This window comes from Ovis canadensis, chromosome 24, assembly GCF_042477335.2.
Source record: "Ovis canadensis isolate MfBH-ARS-UI-01 breed Bighorn chromosome 24, ARS-UI_OviCan_v2, whole genome shotgun sequence".
Taxonomy (NCBI): Eukaryota; Metazoa; Chordata; class Mammalia; order Artiodactyla; family Bovidae; genus Ovis; species Ovis canadensis.
Window position 1 is genome coordinate 26,713,634 of NC_091268.1, and position 20,277 is coordinate 26,733,910.

Consider the following 20,277-nt stretch of genomic DNA (forward strand, 5'->3'; position numbering starts at 1 on the left):
GATTGAACCCAGGCCCCCTGCATTGGTAGCAGAGTCTTAGCTACTGGACCACCAGGGAAGTCTCCTCAATATTAATTTTTCAAACAAATTCAAAGAGATAGGAGATTAGCTACCTACTGCTATATGACAAGGGCTTCCCAGGTGGCTCAGTGGTAAAGAATCTGCCTCCAGTGCAGGAGCCACTGGAGACTCGGGTTCGATCCCTGGATCAGGAAGATCCCCTGGAGGAGGAAATGGCAACCCACTCCAGTATTCTTGCCTGGGAAATCCCAAGGACAGAGGATCCTGGCGGGCTACAGTCCGTGGGGTCACAAAAGAGTCTGACACAACTCAGTGACTAAAATAACAACATCCTATGAAGGCTGAAGGCTTATCTCCTACAAGCCCATCTTTCCCCCCTAAAGAACTGGAGGTTGTGCTGGAGGGATTCTTAAGGGAGTTACTTCAAGCATCCTTCTCATTTAACCAAGTGGGGAATACTGAGGCCTGTCTAGAGAGCTTAATCATGGCTCAAGTTCAAGGTTACACAGTTTACGAGCAGTGGCTTCTACTGTTCAGAATCTCCGGGCTGGCCTGGAGAGGAGAGCGCCATGCATGAAAAAGATGCAGTGTTCCCTGGGCTGCCTGCAAGCTGCCCACCTCCATAAAGACGTTTTTGTCTCCAAAGAGTTTCCTTTAAATGACACATCTTGGTGAATTAGAAGGCAGTACACAAAGCCAATGCTGGCAAGGCCCAGAGCTCTTCCCCAGGAAGCTGCGAAGCACACAGACCCTGCCAACAGCAGAGGGCTGATTCAGGGTGACAGGCTGGGGCCCAGGACTTCTTCCTTCCATAGGATGCTAACTGGTAATCTCCCCTGGAGATAACACACTCCAGGTCTCTGGAAGTGATCTGCCTAGCAGATGTGTTCTGTTTGGCCCATGTAGTGTTTATAAAATTCTGAATTTGTTGCCAATAGTTTAAGCGCATGAGTTTCATACATATACCTGGCTTCCTGGATTCTCATGGAAAATCTGGCCACAACAGGCCCAAATGGGCTGTGCCAATGAATGGCAGGGACTAAGAATAGTAACTGCTCCTTTACTGGGGTAAATGCTCTGGAATGCACCACAGTCCACACCTGGCCCCATTCACCACCTGGTCCCTGAAGCCATGTGGGATGAGAAGCCCTTATCTATGGTACCCTTTCATTTTGCTTAGAGGTACAGAAGAGGAGGCTCACGAGGTCAAGGGTAAATAACCTGCTCGAGACTAACAGAGGGTGAGGGGCAGAACCAGACCGATTATGCCACAGAGCCTTCACTTCAGTGCAGGTGATCGCAATGGTGAAATTACTCATCCGGCTAGGAGTGCTGAGCTCTGCTCAAATGACAAGCCAGAAACAGACAAGCTCCAAGCTACCAAGATAAACTGCCATAATTTAGAATGTTACCAGAGCCTACATCAAATTTTAAAATTGATTTAAAAATACTTCTTAAAGGATAAACACACCTTAGAGAGAAACCTGGTTAATCCATCAGACCTGATTCATCCATCGTATACAGAGTAACAATATTTGGCCAATTACAAATTTCTGCTAATAGAGGCCTTTTTTTTTTTTTCCAAAATCAAGGGAAAAAACTGATTCTGGGTGACACTAAAGCATGGTCAGGAAAGGCCTGCAAGCCTCCCTTGAGTGTTATTAAGTGCAAAGAGGCTCTACACAAAGAATCTTAAACACCTTTTAAAATTCACACAATTCCCTACCAAGAATCCTTCCTTTCTATGAGATTCTGTTTATGCGCCAGTATCGTGACTAAAAGACAGGTATTCAAAACGCAATCCTTCTTTGCATCTTGCACATCAGTGTCACCAACCAAATGTCTTCTTGGATTTGTCTCTGCCAATATATTTCCTTTCGTTTTTATTACACTTTGGGGGCATATTTGTCAACTGTTAATGAAAGCTGTCCTTTTAATATACAAACCAAGAATCAGAAATTTTATTGATCTTTTCATTCTTACCAGTTAATCAATTAGTAACCATAATAAACGCACCCCCCAAAAGCAAATGAATCATCCAACTAGGAAAAGGCCTACAGGAATCAGTCATGTCACTAATACCTGATACTCTAATAATTTGTTTTCACGGTGTGTTAAGCCTGCTATTTTATAGGCCACCCCAAATAATTAAAGATGGACTACAGTACAACAGATAGCTTTCTGAATTTACTTTATTTTTTCCATTTGTTTAATCTGGCTGCTCTTAGTGGTGGCACGCAGGGTCTTTTATTTGTGACATGTGAACTCTCAGTGGCAGGATGTGGGATCTAGTCCCATGACCAGGGATTAAACCCAGGCCCCCTGCACTGGGAGTGTGGAGTCTTAGCCACTGGACCACCAGGGAAGTCCCCTGAATTTTCTTTTTATAAGTGAAAGTCTCATATTCTAAATGTAGTGTGACTTTTGGAAGACAGAGTTAAAATCACAAGACAGTTGTTAAAAAACCTGAGAGCTTGGGCTTCCCTGGTGGTCCAGTGGTTGAGAATCTGTCTGCCAAGGCAGGGGTCATGGTTTCCATCCCTGGTTAAGGGAAGATTCCACACGGCGCAGAGCCACTAAGCCTGTGCGCTATGAGAGCAGCCACTGCAAAGCAGGGCCCACACACCGCCTCTACAGAGTCGCCCCCACTAGCTGCACCTAGAGAAGAGCCCTCGTAGCAATGCAGACCCAGCATGGTCAAAAATGAAAAATTATTAAAAAAGAAAAAGTCTGAGAGTGGGCGGTCTGCTTCACAAGGTTCCTATCAGTATAACACATCACTGCATTATCAGAATATTTAAGAATTCAATGCTGTGACTCCTGTTAACTGACTCAAAATAATACATAAATTGGGACTACAGGCACCACATCTCTCCAGTGGACTAGAAAGAGAATTAACTCAGCATTAACTGACAGTGCCACCACTGCAGGCCAGGTCTTCATCCTTCCCACCCGGGGGACAGCTCCACCACGACAGCTCTGTGCAGGACTCCCCACTCTGTGCCCACCACCAGACTCTTCCTAAAATGCTCACCCTGATCACCACACTCCCTCGCTAAAGGGCCACCGCCTTCCAATCTCCATGAGAGACGGTCCACATTTGCTTTTCCTTTCCAGCATACTGTCAGCATGTGTCGCATGGTTCCTGGCAGGTGGGAAGCATTCAGTAAACATTTGGTGAAAGGATAAATGAAGATGTCAGTGGATCCTCGCTCCTGCTGGCACCTGGAGCTAAAACGCTGCCTGAAACTCTTCCAGCTGCACTGATTACTGTTCCCATTAGACCAGTGGCTCTAAACCAGGGATGATTTCCATCCGTCACACCGGGAGAGGGATGGTGCTTCTGGCATCCAGTGGACAGCGGCCAGGGATGGTGCTGAACATCCCACATTTCAAGGGCAGCCCCACAAAAAGAAGGATCCAGCTCCTGTCGAGGCTAAGACCGAAGAGCCCTGCACAAGACATGCCGAAGGCTCCCACCGCGGGGATCCGTATCAGCTCCTCAAACGCAGTGCCTTCCTGCCCCTTCCTCCAGGGGCTGCGCTCCCTTCCACCAGCTCTTCCTGCTGGGATGCCATCTGTCCCTCCGGGCCCGGCTCACACGCTGACTCCCCTCCTCTGCAAGTGGATGCAGCTCTGCCCCCTCCCCTCATTCAGCTAGTCTGTTCTGAGGACAGGTGCCCCGCAAGCCACCTGCATTCAACGGTGGACAAGGCTGCAGGTCCCATTCCTAAAGACCCTACAGAACGGTGGTGAGACAGACAAGGAGCAGGTCAGCCACCGAGCTCACCACACACTGTGCTCCTTGGGACTGCAGAAGTAAGCAGGGTGAACACGGATGGAGTGACTGGTGGGTGGGAGAGCTCTGCAGTGCATGGAACAGCGAGGCAACATGGAAGATGAGATCTGAGGATGAGACAGCGTCAGGCGGGGGACAGGGGGATGCGCCCCAGGCACAGCACACAGCAAAAACCAGACCCCGAGACAAGGGGCAAATGTGAATATAGGGCAGAAGATAAGACCCATCATACCCAGACATAAGGGCTTGTGGAAGGGCTTCAAGACCTTGGACCACTTTGGGATTTCATCTCCCAAAGCCCTAATCTGGTCCCAGCACAGCCCAGACTCAGAGGCTTGAGTGGCAGAATTAAGTTCCATTTCCCCCCTTTACCAACTCTGTGACATGATGCAAGTGCCTAACCTCTCAGGGCCTCAGTTTCCTTATCGGTAAAGGAAGAATAGGGCTTCCCAGGTGGCTCAGTGGTAAAGAATTCACCTGCCACGCAGGAGACACAGGTTCGATTCCTGATTCAGGAAGATCCCCTAGAGAACTAAACGGCAACCCACTTCAGTGTTCTTGCCTGGAGAATCCCATGGACAGAGGAGCTTGGCAGGCTACAGTCCATGGGGTCGCAAAGAGTCGGGCACAACTTAGCAACTAAACAACAACAAAGAAAGAGTAACTCATGTAGTTTATAAGCGTTGCTGAGTTACTGAGTTAATATATATATGTGAAACACGCAGGCTTGGCACAGTGTAAGTCGTCAAGTATGAGCTTCTGTAACGATGACTATTACTCATGGTGACTCCTACCTCTGTCCTAGCAGAGTCCTCAAAATCTTACCCATTTCTTTGTTCCCCAGAGCACATAGCAGGGCTCAGAAAATATCTGGTGGTGTGCATATGTGTGTGTGCGCGCCTGCTTTTGTCTTAGTATCTTTTCCGTCACATACTGAGGATACTGCTTTGGTTATGAAATGGCAAACATGGGTAGCTGTACAGCTGCCTGGAAGCTTTCTGGCTAAAGAGCAAATGCCAGCGAAATGAAATTTTTGTAGCTCCTCGCAGCAGCGATCGGCACTGTGAATCACAATCTAAATGTCTTCAGTGATACCTCTCATCTTCCCTGGGGACTAATCTCATTTTAGTGGTTAAAAAAAAAAAAAATACACACACAACAGTAGCAAAATAATCTTCCCCACTTTGGGACTCTTTCTGGTTTAACAAACCAAATGTCCCAACAGGAAGACTGCCAGAACCAAATGCCGCAGTTAACAGCGTCTTTCATTAGTGGCTGCCTGGGCTTGGGGGGTAGGGTGGGGGTGCTGAGGATGGGGGGTGGGAGCTAAGCGGTGTGGGGTTTTACTTTAGGGTGGGGAAAAGGTTCTAAAATTGGCTGTGGGGATAGTGGCGCATCTCTGTGCATAGACTGAAAGCCACCAAATTGTTCGCTTTGAAATGGAGAACTGTGTGGTATGTGAAGCTGTTTTAAAGCAGTGTCCTTCAGGATCCTCTCCTCCCCCAAAATAATTAAGTGTGACAGCGAAATCCAGAGTCTCCGAATTACGTTTCCTAAGTACCAAAGTGAATTTACCCAACCTCTTTTCTTGGCCTCCACATGTCCAAAGGTAGCTTTAGAGATACACAAAAGACTGAATCACAGCTTGGCTCCCACACTTGCCATGCGGGTACAAGGGGCCTGCCAGCATCTTTATCTGCAGCTCTTCAGAGAAGTAAGAAGGCAGTCGGGCCAGGAGGCCTCAGCCAGGCGGCTCTCGGCATCAGTGCACTTGGCCGATGTTGTTTTAGACAATGACTAAGTTGGGGGCTGGGGGGACATTTTCCAAACCTCTGTCACTTTTCAGAAGCCGAACTCCACTCAGGGCCTGGCTGTGCTGGGCAGAGGTTTGCTGTGACTTTTCTGCGCCATTCTCCGTGACTCGTTGCCAAGACAGCCAGTGACCGCTGGCCCGGGCAGCACTTCAGGGAGCACTGGAAGCAGGAGCTTGCTCTGGGCAGAGGCAGTCCTGCAGGCAGAGGCTGGGTAAATGGGGGCCCTGGATGGGAAGAGACAGCCACCCTTCCCTGAGACAGACGCAGCTCCACAGGGCAGGGGCCCCTGCCTGGAAACAAGCACCACCCCCAGCAGATGCCTCTCAGTAAGGCACCAACCACCCAGGGGTGCGTGGTTTGCAAGGGTCCTGTAGATTGGCTCAGTATCCTGGTTCCTGCTGGTTTTGTCCAGAGAAAACATGGTGTGTATAAGTGGTGGGTTAGTGGATACACATACGTGGTCAGGGGGCATTATACTCATTTTCATTTGTTTATTCACATAATGAAAGGCCTCTGAAGGTCCACGGCTGCCAGACCTCCTCCCAGGCCCGGGCTTCTTGCCCTCCCAGGAATTTCTCATCTAGGGCAGGAAAGGACATCAAAGTCACAGGAGTATAGACACCATTCTATTCACTGATGCAAAGAGCTGACTGGCTGAAGGCAGGAGAAGGGGACGACAGAGGATGAGATGATTGGATGACATCACCAACTCAGTGGACATGAGTTTGAGCAAACTCCGTGAGATGCTGAAGGCCAGGGAAGCCTGGCGTGCTGCGATCCATGGGGTGGCAAAGAGCTGGACACAGCTGAGTAACTGAACAATTATCATAAAAGAATGGGTGACGGCGAATGGCAGGGGACCTGACTCAGGACGGGAGAACCAACCCAGGCCTGAAGAATGAAGAAGCAGTGAAGAGGGAGACAGAGACAAACCACGACCAGGCCTGACAGAGCTGGGTTTTGTTTCAAAGATCTGACTCTGGGTGCTGTTCAGGAAACAGACTGGAAGCAGAGAGATGGACTGACCCACTTTCCCTTTTCACTTTCATGCACTGGAGAAGGAAATGGCCACCCACCCCAGTGTTCGTTTGCGTGGAGAATCCCAGGGATAGGGGAGCCTGGTGGGCTGCCGTTTATGGGGTGGCACAGGGTTGGATACGACTGAACCAACTTAGCAGCAGCAGCAGCAGCAAGTGTGCCCGGAGGGCTGTGGGCGCTGGGACATGGAGAAGGGGGAAAAGCAGAGGTCAGAGTGACTCCTGGGCTGCCGGTGGGACAGAGCTGGGGGAGCCTGAAAAGGAGCAGACTAGGGGCTGGGGTGGGGGGACATAAATGAGGTGCTCCATCCTGCTCTGCTGGGTTCCGGTGGCGAGGCCAGAGGGCTAGGAGCCAGAAGAGCTGCGTGCTCCTCTGAACCCTCCTGCTTACGAGCCCCGGACCTGAGATCACCGAGTGCCATGGTGCCCCACACAGATCCACACACAGTGCACTCGCCACCCAGGCCGCTCCTTAACTCAGATCTAGCCACCACTCGGCTTCTATCTTACAGCTGAGGACCTGCAGCAATAGCTCCATGAGGAGTGTTCTTTTTCTTTAAATAAGGAGACATGGGGGAGTCTGGATATTCTTTTGCTCATTTCCTGGGGGTCTGATGCCATTCCAAAATCACTGCAGATGGTGACTGCAGCATGAAATTAAAAAACACTTGCTCCTTGGAAGAAAAATTATGACCAACCTAGAGGCATATTAAAAAGCAGAGACATTACTTTGCCAACAAAGGTCTGTCTAGTCAAGGCTACGGTTCTTCCAGTAGTCATGTATGGATGTGAGATTTGGACCATAAAGAAAGCTGAGCACCAAAGAAATGATGCTTTTGTGGTGTTGCAGGAGACTCTTGAGAGTCCCTTGGACTGCAAGGAGATCCAACCAGTTCATCCTAAAGAAAATCAGTCCTGAATGTTCATTGGAAGGACTGATGCTGAAGCTGAAACTCCAATCCTTTGGCCACCTGATGCGAAGAACTGACTCATTTGAAAAGACCCTGATGCTGGGGAAGATTGAAGGCAGGAGGAGAAGGGGATCACAGAGAATGAGATGGCATCCCCGCATCCAGTTGGATGGCATCACCAACTCAATGGACATGAGTCTGAGTAAACTCTGGGAGTTGGTGATGGACAGGGAGGCCTGGTGTGCTGCAGTCCATGCGGTTGCAAAGAGTTGGACACGACTGAGTGACTGAACTGAACTGACGCCACAACAGACATGGTCCTGAGAGTGGCCGGCCAGCTGGCCTGGGGCTTCTGCAGTCTCCACTTGCCTTGGCCCCATGTTACTGCCCCTTGCTCGCTGGAGGGTTTGACAAAGTTAAAAATCACACACTACACGAATATAAAAAGTCATTGCTGAGTCCTCTCCTTGAAGAAGACACTCCCTTAACAGACGTCCACTAGACCAACGTGAAGGTGTCACCAATACTCCCCATGCCCCTGCAAAGGCTCTGATCGTGGCCCAGGGCAAGCTGGTGGCCTCTCCATGCTCTGCAGACCTCTGCCCTGACCCCATGGAGTTGCCCTCAGATCTGTTCATGCCTGCACTCATTTTTAAATCATCTAATTTAATTAAAATCAGAAAAATAGGAAAAATCAGAGAAATAGGAATGTAAAAAATGTTGCTTCTGATAAAGCAAAGATGGCTGCTTTGGGAAGACTCAATAAAAGCAAGCTGGTAAAAAATAAAATACAATTGAATTAGGTACCAGGGAGGCAAGCGAAAAGATCTGATGAGTATAAACCTAAAAGAATCCTTTGCTCAGAATACTTGCTAAGTGATTTTTAACTGACTACTCCACTGGGAAAATACCCAAACTGGAAAAGATTCCTTATGAATGTTGTTTACACAAGAAAGGCTCCTTTGCAGGCCCATCCATAAACCCAAACTATTAACATAAGCTATAACCTTGGACTGACCTCAAAAGACTAGTAAATGAATGTACATTTATAATTAGAGTTTACATTAAAATGAAATGCCAAAATGTGTAATTCTTTAATAATTCCCCTCTTTAGCTAATTCTTTCTGTTCATTGAGAAACTACCAGGCTTCTACTGTAGTAAAAAAAAAACAAAACAGCAAATTGCTAATTAGACCCTTACTTCATATCATACATAAAAATTTACTCAATATGGAACCAGACCCAAATGTAACAGCATAAATTATAATACTCTTAAAAGAAAACACAGGAGTAAAAATCTTCACAGTTTGGGTTTAGGTAAAGATTTCTTGGGCTTCCACACAGTAAAGAGTCTGCCTGCAATGCAGGAGACCTGGGGTTCAATCCCTAGGTCGGGAAGATCCCCTGGAAAAGGGAATGGCTACCCACCCCAGTATTCTTGCCTGGAGAATTCCATGGACAGAGGAGCCTGGGGGGCTACAGTTCTAAGATATTGCACCAAAAGGACAAAAAGAAAAAGTTGGTAACTGGGACTTCAGAATTAAAAACTTGGGTGCTACAAATGACATCACCAAAAAAGTGAAAAACAAGCTACAGAATGGGAGAGAAGACGTGCAAATCATTCAGCTGACAAGCGACTTGCATGCAGAACATCCAGAGTCCATGACCACACCACCCGGAACTTGCCCGATCTCATCAGAACATAGAAAGAACTCTAACAAACTCAATAACAGAAACAGAAATAACCCTATTCGAAAATCAGGCAAAGGATCTGGATAGATAGTTCTTCAAAGATTACAAACAGCCAACAAGCATGTGAAAAGATATCCAACATCATTAGGCATTAGGAAAATGCAAATCAAAACCACAGTGAGATTTCACTTCACATCTGTGTGCTGGGTTATAAGTAAATGATAGTCTCCAGTATGGATGAGGGTACGGAGAAATCTGAACCACGTGCACCGTTGCTAGGAATGGAGATGGTGCAGCCGCTTTGGAGAACAGCTTGGTGGTTCCTTAAAATGCTGAACACCGCTACTTACAGCCATGTGTGCTGTCACTTCAGCTGCGTCTGACTCTGCGGCCCTGTGGACTGTCGCCCGCCAGGCTCCTCTGTCCATGGGATTCTCTAGGCAAGGATACTGGAGTGGGGCGCCATGCCCTCCTCCAGGGGATCTTCCCGACCCAGGGATCAAACCCGTATCTCTTCCACTGGCAGGCAGATTCTTTACCACTTAGCCACCAGGGAAGACCCAAAATGAAACATATGTCCCCACAGAAAGAACTCTATGTGGCTGTTCATAACAGCTTTCTTCATGATAGCCAGTGTCCAAACGGGAGAATGTCCGTCAGTGACCAAAAAATTATCCAAATGTTCACCAGTGGGTGAGTGGACAAACAAAATGTGGTAATCCATACACTGGAATATTATTATTCAGTAGAAAGGGACAAAGCGCTGATACAAACTGCAACATGGGTGAATCCTAAAAAGATTATGTTAAGGGAAAGAAGCTAGTCACAAAAGACCACAGATTATATGATTCCATTTATATGAAATGTCTAGAAAAGGCAAAGTTACAGAGGCAAATTAGTAGCTGACCGTGCTGGGAATGGAAACAGAGAGAGATTGAAAATGGACACAAAGTACCCTTTCTGGGGAGAGGACCAGTTCTAAAACTGTGATGCTGTACCACTCCACGAAATGTATTAAAAATCAGTAAAACTTAAAAAGAGTGAATGTTATGGTACCTCAACAGTCATTTAAAAACAGAAAAGCAAAGAATAAAGGCATTCAGAAACAAAAGTTCACTTGTCTTTTGGAAATGTTCTAACGGGAACTTTTTATGCACTGATTTTTACAGACAATGAGAGTGAGGAGGGAATATATCAAAACTCCTATTTTAGTCACAGGAACCCTTCTCAAATAGGGAACTGGTCTGGCCTACGTGGATGGTATAATTAAAGGTATTAATTTCGTTTTCTTCATTGATACGTTAGAATGTTTTACATAATGTTTTCAATCCTGTTCAGACTTGAACCAACATTTCCAGGTTCATTGTTCCTAGAGAAGTCCTTAGGTGAGACCTGAGGAAGTAAGTTTATTCTTTAGGAATTTCATTTATTGTCTGAAAGTGAAAGGGTTTCCAGGAGGGACCAAGAAATATTCAGAATTAGTGAACACAGTTGGCACCTCTGAAACAGCTGTGGAAGCTTAAAATGTCCAGGGAAATCATCTTTTTAGGTCAACCACTGATGATCCCTGTACTCTGAGGGGGGAAATACCCGGCGATAAAATGAGATGGAAAAACTGATTGGGACCTAAAAACAATTAAATGCAGGTAATTTTGAAGGCATGTTTTAATCTCGGTATTTCTCCCTTTGAGAATTTCTTCAAAACAGGTGTTGTAAACTTTTCAGAAAGACCATTATTTGCTAGGAGAAAGTAGTCTTAATTAGGATACGTGTTAAGGAAATATAATTATCAATTTGCCTAATTAAAATGAATATTTGAACATGCCTGAGGATTGTGAGCCTTCTCAGGTGAGACACGTACAACTTACTTTCTATAAACATCTGTTGACGGAGCCAAGCAGATTGTGTTAGCAAGGAAATGGGTGACTGAGCCAAGCTTAGCAGACAACAGAACTGCATGGGAATATCGTTCCTCAAAAATCAGCAGGAGGAAGTCTTAAAGTGCTTGCCATTGACTGTCTGTGTCCTGCCCAAATCCCTACACTGAAACCTAACTCCAAGTGTGATGCTATTTGGAGATGGGGACTCTGGGAGGTGATTAAGCCGTGAGGGCTCAGTACCGGGATTACCCGAGGACTTCCCTGGTGGTCCAGTGGTTGAGAATCCACCTGCCAGTGCAGGGGACATGGGTTCGATCCCTGGGCCAGGAAGATTCCACATGCCACAGGGGCAACTGAAGCCCGTGCACCACAACTACTGAAGCCCAGTGCCGGGAGCCCATACTTCTCAACAAAGCCCGTTGACAGCAACTCGAGAGCAGCCCCTGCTCGATGCCGCTAGAGAAAGACTTCACAGCAACAGAGACCCAGCGCAATCAAAAAGAAAGAAAATGTTTTAAGAAAAGAGAGAGACCCGAGAGAGCTCACTCCTCACTTCCTCCACGTGAGAACCCAGCAGGAGGACAACCATCTACTGTTACGATGCTTACACATCATTATACAGTACACATACATTACATAAAATGCACAGCTCCAGGAGTGAACTGTAATGCAAACTGTGGGCTCGGGCTGATCACGTGGGGTCACTGTGTGTTCCTCAAGTGTAACGAACACACCACTCTGGTGGGGGGATGTTGGCAACGGGAGAGGCTATCATGTGTGGGGGCGGGGTGGGCTATATGGGAAATTTCTGTACTTTCCTCCAACTTTGCTAGGAATGTGTAACTAAGCTAAAAAATTAAGTCTTTTTTTTTTTTTTTAAAAAAAGGAGAAGACCCATCTATGAATCAGGAAGATGGTTCTCACCAGACACTGAATCTGCAGGTTTCTTGACCCTGGATGGCCCTTGGACCAGCCTCCAGGATGTGAGCAATGCATTTCTGTTGTTTTTAAGGCACCCAGCCTATGGTGTTTTGTCATACCAGCCCCAGCTGGCTAAGAGAGCACGCCTTCATTTACTTGACAAGCTTCACTTGAGAAATAAACTGTTTAATTCTGGAGGGGGCTTCCAGTAGGGAGCATGAGGGTTATCAGGGCTGTGATTCTAGGCACAGTTACTGGAGTTCACCAAAACCTCCTTGACAGGCAATGTGTATCTTGGCAAGAGACAGAAAAAGCCAGTTCCTTTCCTTTCTCTTCCAAGCCTGCCCCTGGGGCAACTCCACCAGCTTATCCCCTGCCCACGGAGCCTGAACTGGCAATGGACCCTCCAAGGGCATGGCCCAAAGTCACCAGCAATGCTAACAGGGACCTGGGACCCAGGGAAGGCAGCCTGGGGGTGGACTAGGTGCTCAACATGCAGTGAACTGAACCCACAAGACTAGGGGTTTTAAGCCTGGCCCTCCAAAACCAGGGGTTTCCCCAGAGGCTCAGAGGTGAAGAATCTGCCTGCACTGCAGAAGACAAGCATTCATCCCTGAGTCAGGAAGATCCCTGGAGAAGGGCACGGCAACCCACTCCAGTATTCTTGCCAAGAGAATCCCATGGACGGAGTAGCCTGGCAGGCTGCAGTTCACAGAGTCAGACATGACTGAGCGACTGAACACACAGGCACGCTCCAAAGCCAGGCCTTTAGAAGCCCTGGGCTATATGGGTTCTCCATCCATGGGCTCCTCTATCCATGGGATTCTCTTGGCAAGAATACTGGAGTGGGTTGCCATGCCCTTCTCCAGGGCATCTTCCCAACTCAGGGATTGAACCTACATCTCCTGCGATGCAGGGAGATTCTTTACCTCTGAGCCACCAGGGAAACCCGTGGTTTTGGAGGGCCAGGCTTAAAACCCCTAGTCTTGTAGGTTCATTTCACTGAATTTTGAGCAGCTAGTCCAACCGCAGGCTGCCTCTCCTGCCGTCACTGCCTTCCCTGGGCCGCAGACCCCTGTACACACGTGCTAGGCAGGCCCACTGGGCTGCTCAACCGGCAGGGGAAACCAAGCTCAGGCCCCACTCCTAGCAGTCCAAGGTCATTTCCCTCCTCCTAGCTCATCAGTTTATCTTCTAAATCTCTCGCCATACCCACATCTCCGCAATTTTTTCCCAGGTGGATGTTTCTCTGGTCCTACAGTAGTCCTGGGGCAGCTCCAGTGAGCTGGGAAGCTTCATACCTGAGCACCCCATAATCTCCACCGGAAGCCCCCTACCACCTCCACATGTACCTCCAGCGACCGAGAATCAAGAGGGTCAAAGTGAGCAATGTGTGCCTTGAAATGTCGCCTCAGGACAAGTTGCTGAGCTCCGGCTTCCATTAGACTGCACCCCAAGTTCCTCGAAAGCAGAAGCTCTGTTGCTACTGCTGCAGCCAGACCGTTCTTTCCAAAATGGAAACGGCATCACCTCATACATGCAGCTTAAAAGCCCTTGGTGTGATGGGCTTCCCTGGTGGCACTAGTGGTAAAGAACCCGCCTGCCATTGCAGGAGATGTAAGAGACACGGGTTCGAACCTTGGATGGGGAAGATCCCCTGGACAAGAAAATGGCAACCCACTCAACCCACTCCAGTACTCTTGCCTAGAAAGTCCCATGGACACAGGAGCCTGGGCAGCTACAGTCTACAGGGGTCACAAGAGTCAACACGACTTAGTGACTGAATAACTACAACCATAAGATAAAAACAAAACTCCTTGATGACCCCCTTTCCCACAAGCCGGTCTCATGCCACGGCGCCCCGCTCCACACTCAGGAGCTTCCTTCTTTCAGCCTTCCCTTTCCATCCCACCAGGGCAGACTTCCACTCGAACTCTAGTCCACAGTGGCCTTCCTGCCCTTCAGGGCCCAGGTCCCTCCCACTCACCCTTCAACCAGGGGCCAACACATCCTTCCCCAGTGAAGCCTCCCTCAGGACCTTGTTCGGGTCCCCTCCCTTCCCTGACATCTGCCAAGGCTGCTATTTATGCTGGTTCATGTGGCCGGCAGGTTAGTATCGGGCTCTCCAAGTAGCTACATGTCAGAGGTGGACTGTGTGGACTGTGTGAGTCACTAGTCGTGTCCGACTCTTTGTGACCCCATGGACTGTAGCCCGCCACCAGGCAAGAATACTGGAGTGGGTTGCCATTCCCAACTAGTTTCACTCATCAATGCACTCTGGGATCTAATATAATTGCTGGGACAAGGCAGGTGCTTAGGACATTGCCTGTTGGATGAGCCAACAGACAAATGGATGGACAGACAGATGAAACGATGGACATATGACAGACAGACTGGTGAATGGATGGTCTGGGAGATAGGTGGACGGACAGAAAAGAGAGAGAGGTAAGGGAGAGAGGAGGAGGAAGAGATGGTCAAAGAGAACATTTGTTCCCAGGGCCAAGCCCTCTTCTGAGCCCTTAATCCCATCTTTTCCCATCTCCTCAGGTACTGCTCTCCAACCAGCGACCCTGCCTTGTGCATTTTTCAACCCCAGATCGATCTCAGACCAATCACGTGACCTTGGGCAAGTTGCCCAGCCTTTCCGAGACTGACTTTTTCCTCACTATAGAAAGAGAATCATAATAGCTAGTTCAACAGGACTGTTTTGAAGATTACATGAGATAGTCCACAGGTTTCCCTTGTGGCTCAGCTGGTAAAGAATCTGCCTGCAATGTGGGCAGCCTGGGTTTGATCCCCAGGTTGGGAAGATCCCCTGGAGAAAGGAACAGCTACCCACTCCAGTATTCTGGCCTGGAGAATTCCATGGACCGAACAGTCAGTCATGGGGTGGGGTCACAGAGTTGGACAGGACTGAGCGACTTTCACTTTCTTTCACTTGAGACCGTCCACACACCGCGCAGAATACAGTGCCTGGCAAGCCATAAACAGCTGACAGATGTCAGATGCTCCTATTGTTCTTACCATCTTTATTACTGTTGTAAACCCTGTAGCCTTCCAGCAGCCTTGCTCCTTCCTCAAGCTTCTAGTGTCCTATGTCAACCTTGCATCACCAAAGGGCTCCAAGCAGAATCCTATGCTTGCTGACTGCACATCCTCACTCTCTGCCATTCCTCAAGCACCATGTCCCCGGGCTTTCCCCTACAACTCTACTGAAACTGTCCTCCCAAAGGTGACAGAACAATCAAACCTGCTCAGCTACCACTCACCTAGACGTCTGCAGCATCTGAGCCTGTGCACCACCCTGCCTGAGCCCCTCTCCCTGGCTTTGCTACCAAGGCCAGTTCCTGGGTTTATCTTCCAAAATTTCTGGTTGCTTCCTGCTCTGAGACTTTCAGTGTGTCTTTCCCTGTTTCTTACCTGCTAAACGTAGGCATATCCTAAGGTTACACACACACACACACACACACACCATCCACTACTCTACACTTTTCCTCTGAGCGATGCCACTGACTCCTACAGCCATACCATCTACTTGCCTCTCTGGGGATGGCAGCACTCACACCTCCACCCCCAGCCGTACACTGCATCCTCCAGGTTGCCCCAGATTTCCTGACAGCACTTCGAAGCCACCACTTCCCAATCAATCGCATCATACCTGACCCTCCTCCTTGCTCCCCGATTTATGTTAAGAGCCTCACCAACACTCAGGACCAACACTTAAAATTCCAACTCCTACTGCAGTGGCCTATTTTTTGTGCCATAGCTTTGTGCTTAGATTATGGGTCCTTACCTTCCCCTTGCTTTGCTTTTTCCTACTCTCCACAAGATATCAGAGAACGCAGTAGGACTGCAATAAATACTTCCTGAACTGAAAAGAGACAGGGCAGAGTCACAGGGAACTCTCACAGCCTGCTAGTGGGAACATAAGTTGCTGCAAGTATTCTGGAAGGCAATGTGACAAGATCTAGTAAAGCTGGAAAGATCATATTCTGCAACCCAGAACTTTGCTCTCCTGGGTGGACACCTTGGAGAAATTTTCCCATGTGTCCACAAGACCTGTACGAGAATGCTCATAACAACAGTTATCACTGGTGAAAAACAGAAAGAACTGAATATCCATCATATCAGGATCCTTGCAGGAAATAGCTGGTGTGTTCAAATTATCACAATTAAAGGAGCGTTTAAGGGGGATTATTTGGGATGAGTTGAGTGTAGAATATCAAAGGATGGTTTAGTAGTCCAACACAGAAAAGCAGAACTCCATCTGAAAAGACGGCGGAAGTGCTACCCAAATCTGAAATGAGAGTTCCAGCAGAAAGACCATGTTGAGAGAAGCAGCGAATTTCAGGGGAGGAGTACAGCCAGGGAAAGAGAAGTGTTAAAAACCTGGCTTAAAACTCAACATTCAAAAAACTAAGATCATAGCATCCATCAGGTCCCATCACTTCATGGCAAATAGATAGGGAAACAGTGAGAGACTGTATTTCGGGGGGCTCCAAAATCACTGTAGATGGTGACTGCAGCCATGAAATTAAAAGACACTTGTTCCTTGGAATAAAAGCTATGCCCAACTGAGACAGCATATTAAAAATCAGAGACACTACTTTACTGACAAAGGTCTGTCTAGTCAAAGCTGTGGTTTTTCCAGTAGTCACGTATGGATGTAAGAGTTGGACTATAAAGAAAGCTGAGTGCCAAAGAATTGGTGCTTTTGAACTGTGGTGTTGTAGAAGACTCCTGACAGTCCCTTTGACTGCAAGGAGATCAAACCAGTCCATCCTAAAGGAAATCAGTCCTGAATATTCATTGGAAGGACTGATGCTGAAGCTGAAGCTCTAATCCTTTGGCCACCTGATATAAAGAGCCAACTCATTGGTAAAGACCCTGATGGTGGGAAAGACTGAAGGCAGGAGGAGAAGAGGACGACAGAGGATGAGATGGTTGGATGGCATCACCGACTTGATGGACATGAGTTTGAGCAAGCTCTGGGAGTTGGTGATGGACAGGGAAGCCTGGTGTGCTGAGTCCATGGGGTCGCAAAGAGTCAGACACGACTGAGTGACTGAACTGCAGCCAGAGGCAGCTCCACAGAGAAGTCAGGGGAATAAACACTTTAGCTTCCCCATTCCTCTGGTCTCCAAAGGGGACTCCCCATTGTCTCAACCCAACAGACGGCCCAAGGGCAAGGAGCCCATGGATGAAGCCCATGGATGTCAACCTTCTAGAGTTCGGTGGGGAAGGGAGGGTGTAGATTTGCAAAGCGAAGGGAAGATCCTCAGAATATCTAGCAACAGAATGTATCAAGTATTGATCTATGCTTATATAATGGAATACTGCCCAGCAAGAAAATGAGCAACGAACTATGGAAAATTCTTAAAGAGCTACTTATACCAACATGGATAAATCTCAAAAACCTCACACTGGATTGAAACAGAGAAGGAACTCGAGGGGTCCACCAGAAAACAAAAGCCTTTCTGTGTCCTTCATTTCTTGTTTGAAGAAAAGGCTTTAGTCTCCTAGACCTTCCCTGAGTTCCCAAGAACAGATTCAAGGGGTTAATAATGAGGGACTTGAGGGAATGCAGAAACGAAGGGAGAGCAGTCAAGAAACAATAGTAACAGGATAAAACAGAGTCCCAGGCCCTCTACAAGGGAGGCACATATCAATCTGATCCAGTCTTCTGAGTTCTGCGGCCCTCCCCACCCCTCCAGGTGAAGGATGATAACTAACATGGTGAAACCCCCAGACTGGTCACAACTAGAGGCTGAAGCCTGAGATTCCTGGAGCCCTACCCTGTTACCTCACCAGAAACCAATCAGAAGAAAGTTATTCACCCTGCAGCTGTCTCCCCAACTGTTGCCTTTAAATACTCTTCCCTGAGGGACTTCCCGAGCAGTCCAGTGGTTAAGACTCCCCCTTACAATGCAGGGGGTGTGGGTTCAATCCCTGGTCAGGGAGCTGAGATCCCACATGGCTCCCAGCCAAAAAATCATCCACATTAAATTAAAAAAGAAAAAAAAAAACCCCACTTAAGAACCAAAACCTCTTCCCTGAAAACCAGAGGGACCTGGAGTCTTTTGAGCATGAGTCACCTGCTCTCCTAGCTTGGCCCTGCAATAAATCCTCCTCTGCTCCAAACTCTGAAATTTTGGTTTGTTTGGCCTCACTGTGCGTCGCACACATGAACTTGGGTTCAAAAAACAATGAAAAAGGCACATTAAATCAATATTTAGAGAACGAGCACTATAACAGGTTCTATTTTAAAATCCACCTCAACCAGATCTCTGGCCCCATATACTCTTCCAGAACCCTGCCTCCTTCCCCACCCTCCCACCAACGGTTGCAGAAAATAAAAGAACAAAGCTTTAGACCAGAGAGTTACAGAAAATGAACCTACTTCAGTAAAGGTGACCAAGGGAACATTTGTCTGAGAAAGTGATCAAACTTTAATTAAGGTGCGAAGGTTTGAGGAAGAGCCAGACCCATCAGCCAGTTATCAGCCAGGCCCTACAGAGAGAAAGGACTTGGCCTTTTAAAATAGGGAGTTCAAGAAGCCCAGTGAAGCAGAATTGAGCAAGAAGAATGGCGAGGGTGAAGTAATAAAGGTGAGCACAAGCCGGATTGTACAGGGCATCTGGGGTGACTTCCCCGGGGTGACAAAAACCGGTGAGTTCATGGGAAGGAAGGCGACTCCACGCAGCAAAACCCGCAGGGAGGAGCAAGGAACAGGGAGCAGTGGTTTCTCTTGGGCCTCCGGAGTGAATATTCACTCAGCACTTAGCCTGTGTCAGGAACCGGGTTACAAAAATTCTTTGAACCTGCTAACTCTCTCCTGTGAGGTAAGCATTAACAAACCCATTCTCACAGCGAGGCGAATGAGCTAACTCCAAAGTCCAAGCACGTAACTCGAACACAACTCTTGACTGCCTCCCCGCTCTCTTAGCTCTGAAGGCACTGCCAACATTTGGGTGAATGACTCATATTGTAGAAGATAACCGTGATTACGGAGTACAAATCTACATCAAGGTCAACAACCATAATAAAAATAACCGCATCGCACGTGCACCCAGCGCTTATGCCGTGCCACATAGAACCTCGTTGCTTTATTCCCGCTTTACAGATGAGGAAACTGAGGCAAACACTCCCTGAGCCACGTATCCAAGGCAGGACTTAGAAATCAAGTCTAACTGCACAGCCCGCGCTATCAACTATGTTTTGCTGCCTCACTTTTATCTTCTTTCGGAGAACCTCGGTCAAGGCCAACGAGATTCCACGACTGTCGGACCCCTAGCCCAGGAACGCCTCTCACAGGAGCCCCTGACAGCCCCACGTGCGGGAGGTGCGGTTGCTATTGCGGTCCCCAGCCCCCGGCGTGCAGCCCCCACTCGGGTCCGGCTGGAGGTGCATACCCCAACTTAACGTTCCCCGCGCCGAATGTTCCGCAGCCCTGAAACCACCCACTCCCCAGCAGGAAGTACCTGAGGAAAAGGAGTCCAGGGTCCTGCCCCGAGCTCTGTGGAAAACACCCGCCTCCTCTGCAGCCGACATGGCTAGCGAGTATTTTGGCCTTAACTGAGTCCGCTGAGTAGCAAGGAGCTGCGAGACTCCTAACTGCCCAAGCGCCGGATGGGGCCTGCCCGGCTGGGGGCTGCGCCCTCTGCTTGGGGCGGGGCGGGGCTGGCGGGCGCGCAGGACTCGGTCTCTCGGGGCGCCACTAGTGCTGTCTGAGCGGGGCGGAAGCGTGAGCGGCCCCTCTGGAATCGACTGAGACTCCTGGCGAGCAGAGGCCACTTGCCAGTTGCCTGCGTGGGCAGGCGGAGTGAATTTGGCCTCAGGCATGTGGGTAGATCTTCGCTAAAGGTGGGGGCTCCAGGTTTAACAAGTAAATCTGAACCCCGGTCTCCCGCATTCCAGGCGAGTTCTTTACCCTCTGAGCCACCAGGGAATCCCAAGATTACAGGACACTCAGTTAAATTGGAATTTCAGATAAGCAATGAATGATAAGTATGTCGTATGTAATTTGCAAGATGCTTGTACTAAAATGTTTGTAGTTGTTTATCTGAAACAGCAGTTAAAGTGGGGACTTGTATTTTATCTGGTCCAAAGGACCCAGCCCTGTCCTTGGGGGATAAGACAGTACGGTCTACCAGCCACCTGCTGTGATCGCTGACATTTCATTGTGAAGCAGCTTCAGTTTTG

General features: G+C 48.4%; 1 protein-coding gene across 1 annotated transcript in view; it reads right to left on the reverse strand.

The window, feature by feature from the left end:
* CPPED1 (calcineurin like phosphoesterase domain containing 1) overlaps positions 1-19,928 on the reverse strand; it is a 133,478-nt gene extending 113,550 nt beyond the window's left edge. Inside the window, exon 1 of the mRNA XM_069571290.1 lies at positions 19,557-19,928. Coding sequence (XP_069427391.1) covers positions 19,557-19,917 — 361 coding nt within the window. The 5' untranslated portion in view covers positions 19,918-19,928. The remainder of the gene's footprint in view (positions 1-19,556) is intronic.
* Between the last annotated feature and the right edge of the window lie 349 nt (positions 19,929-20,277).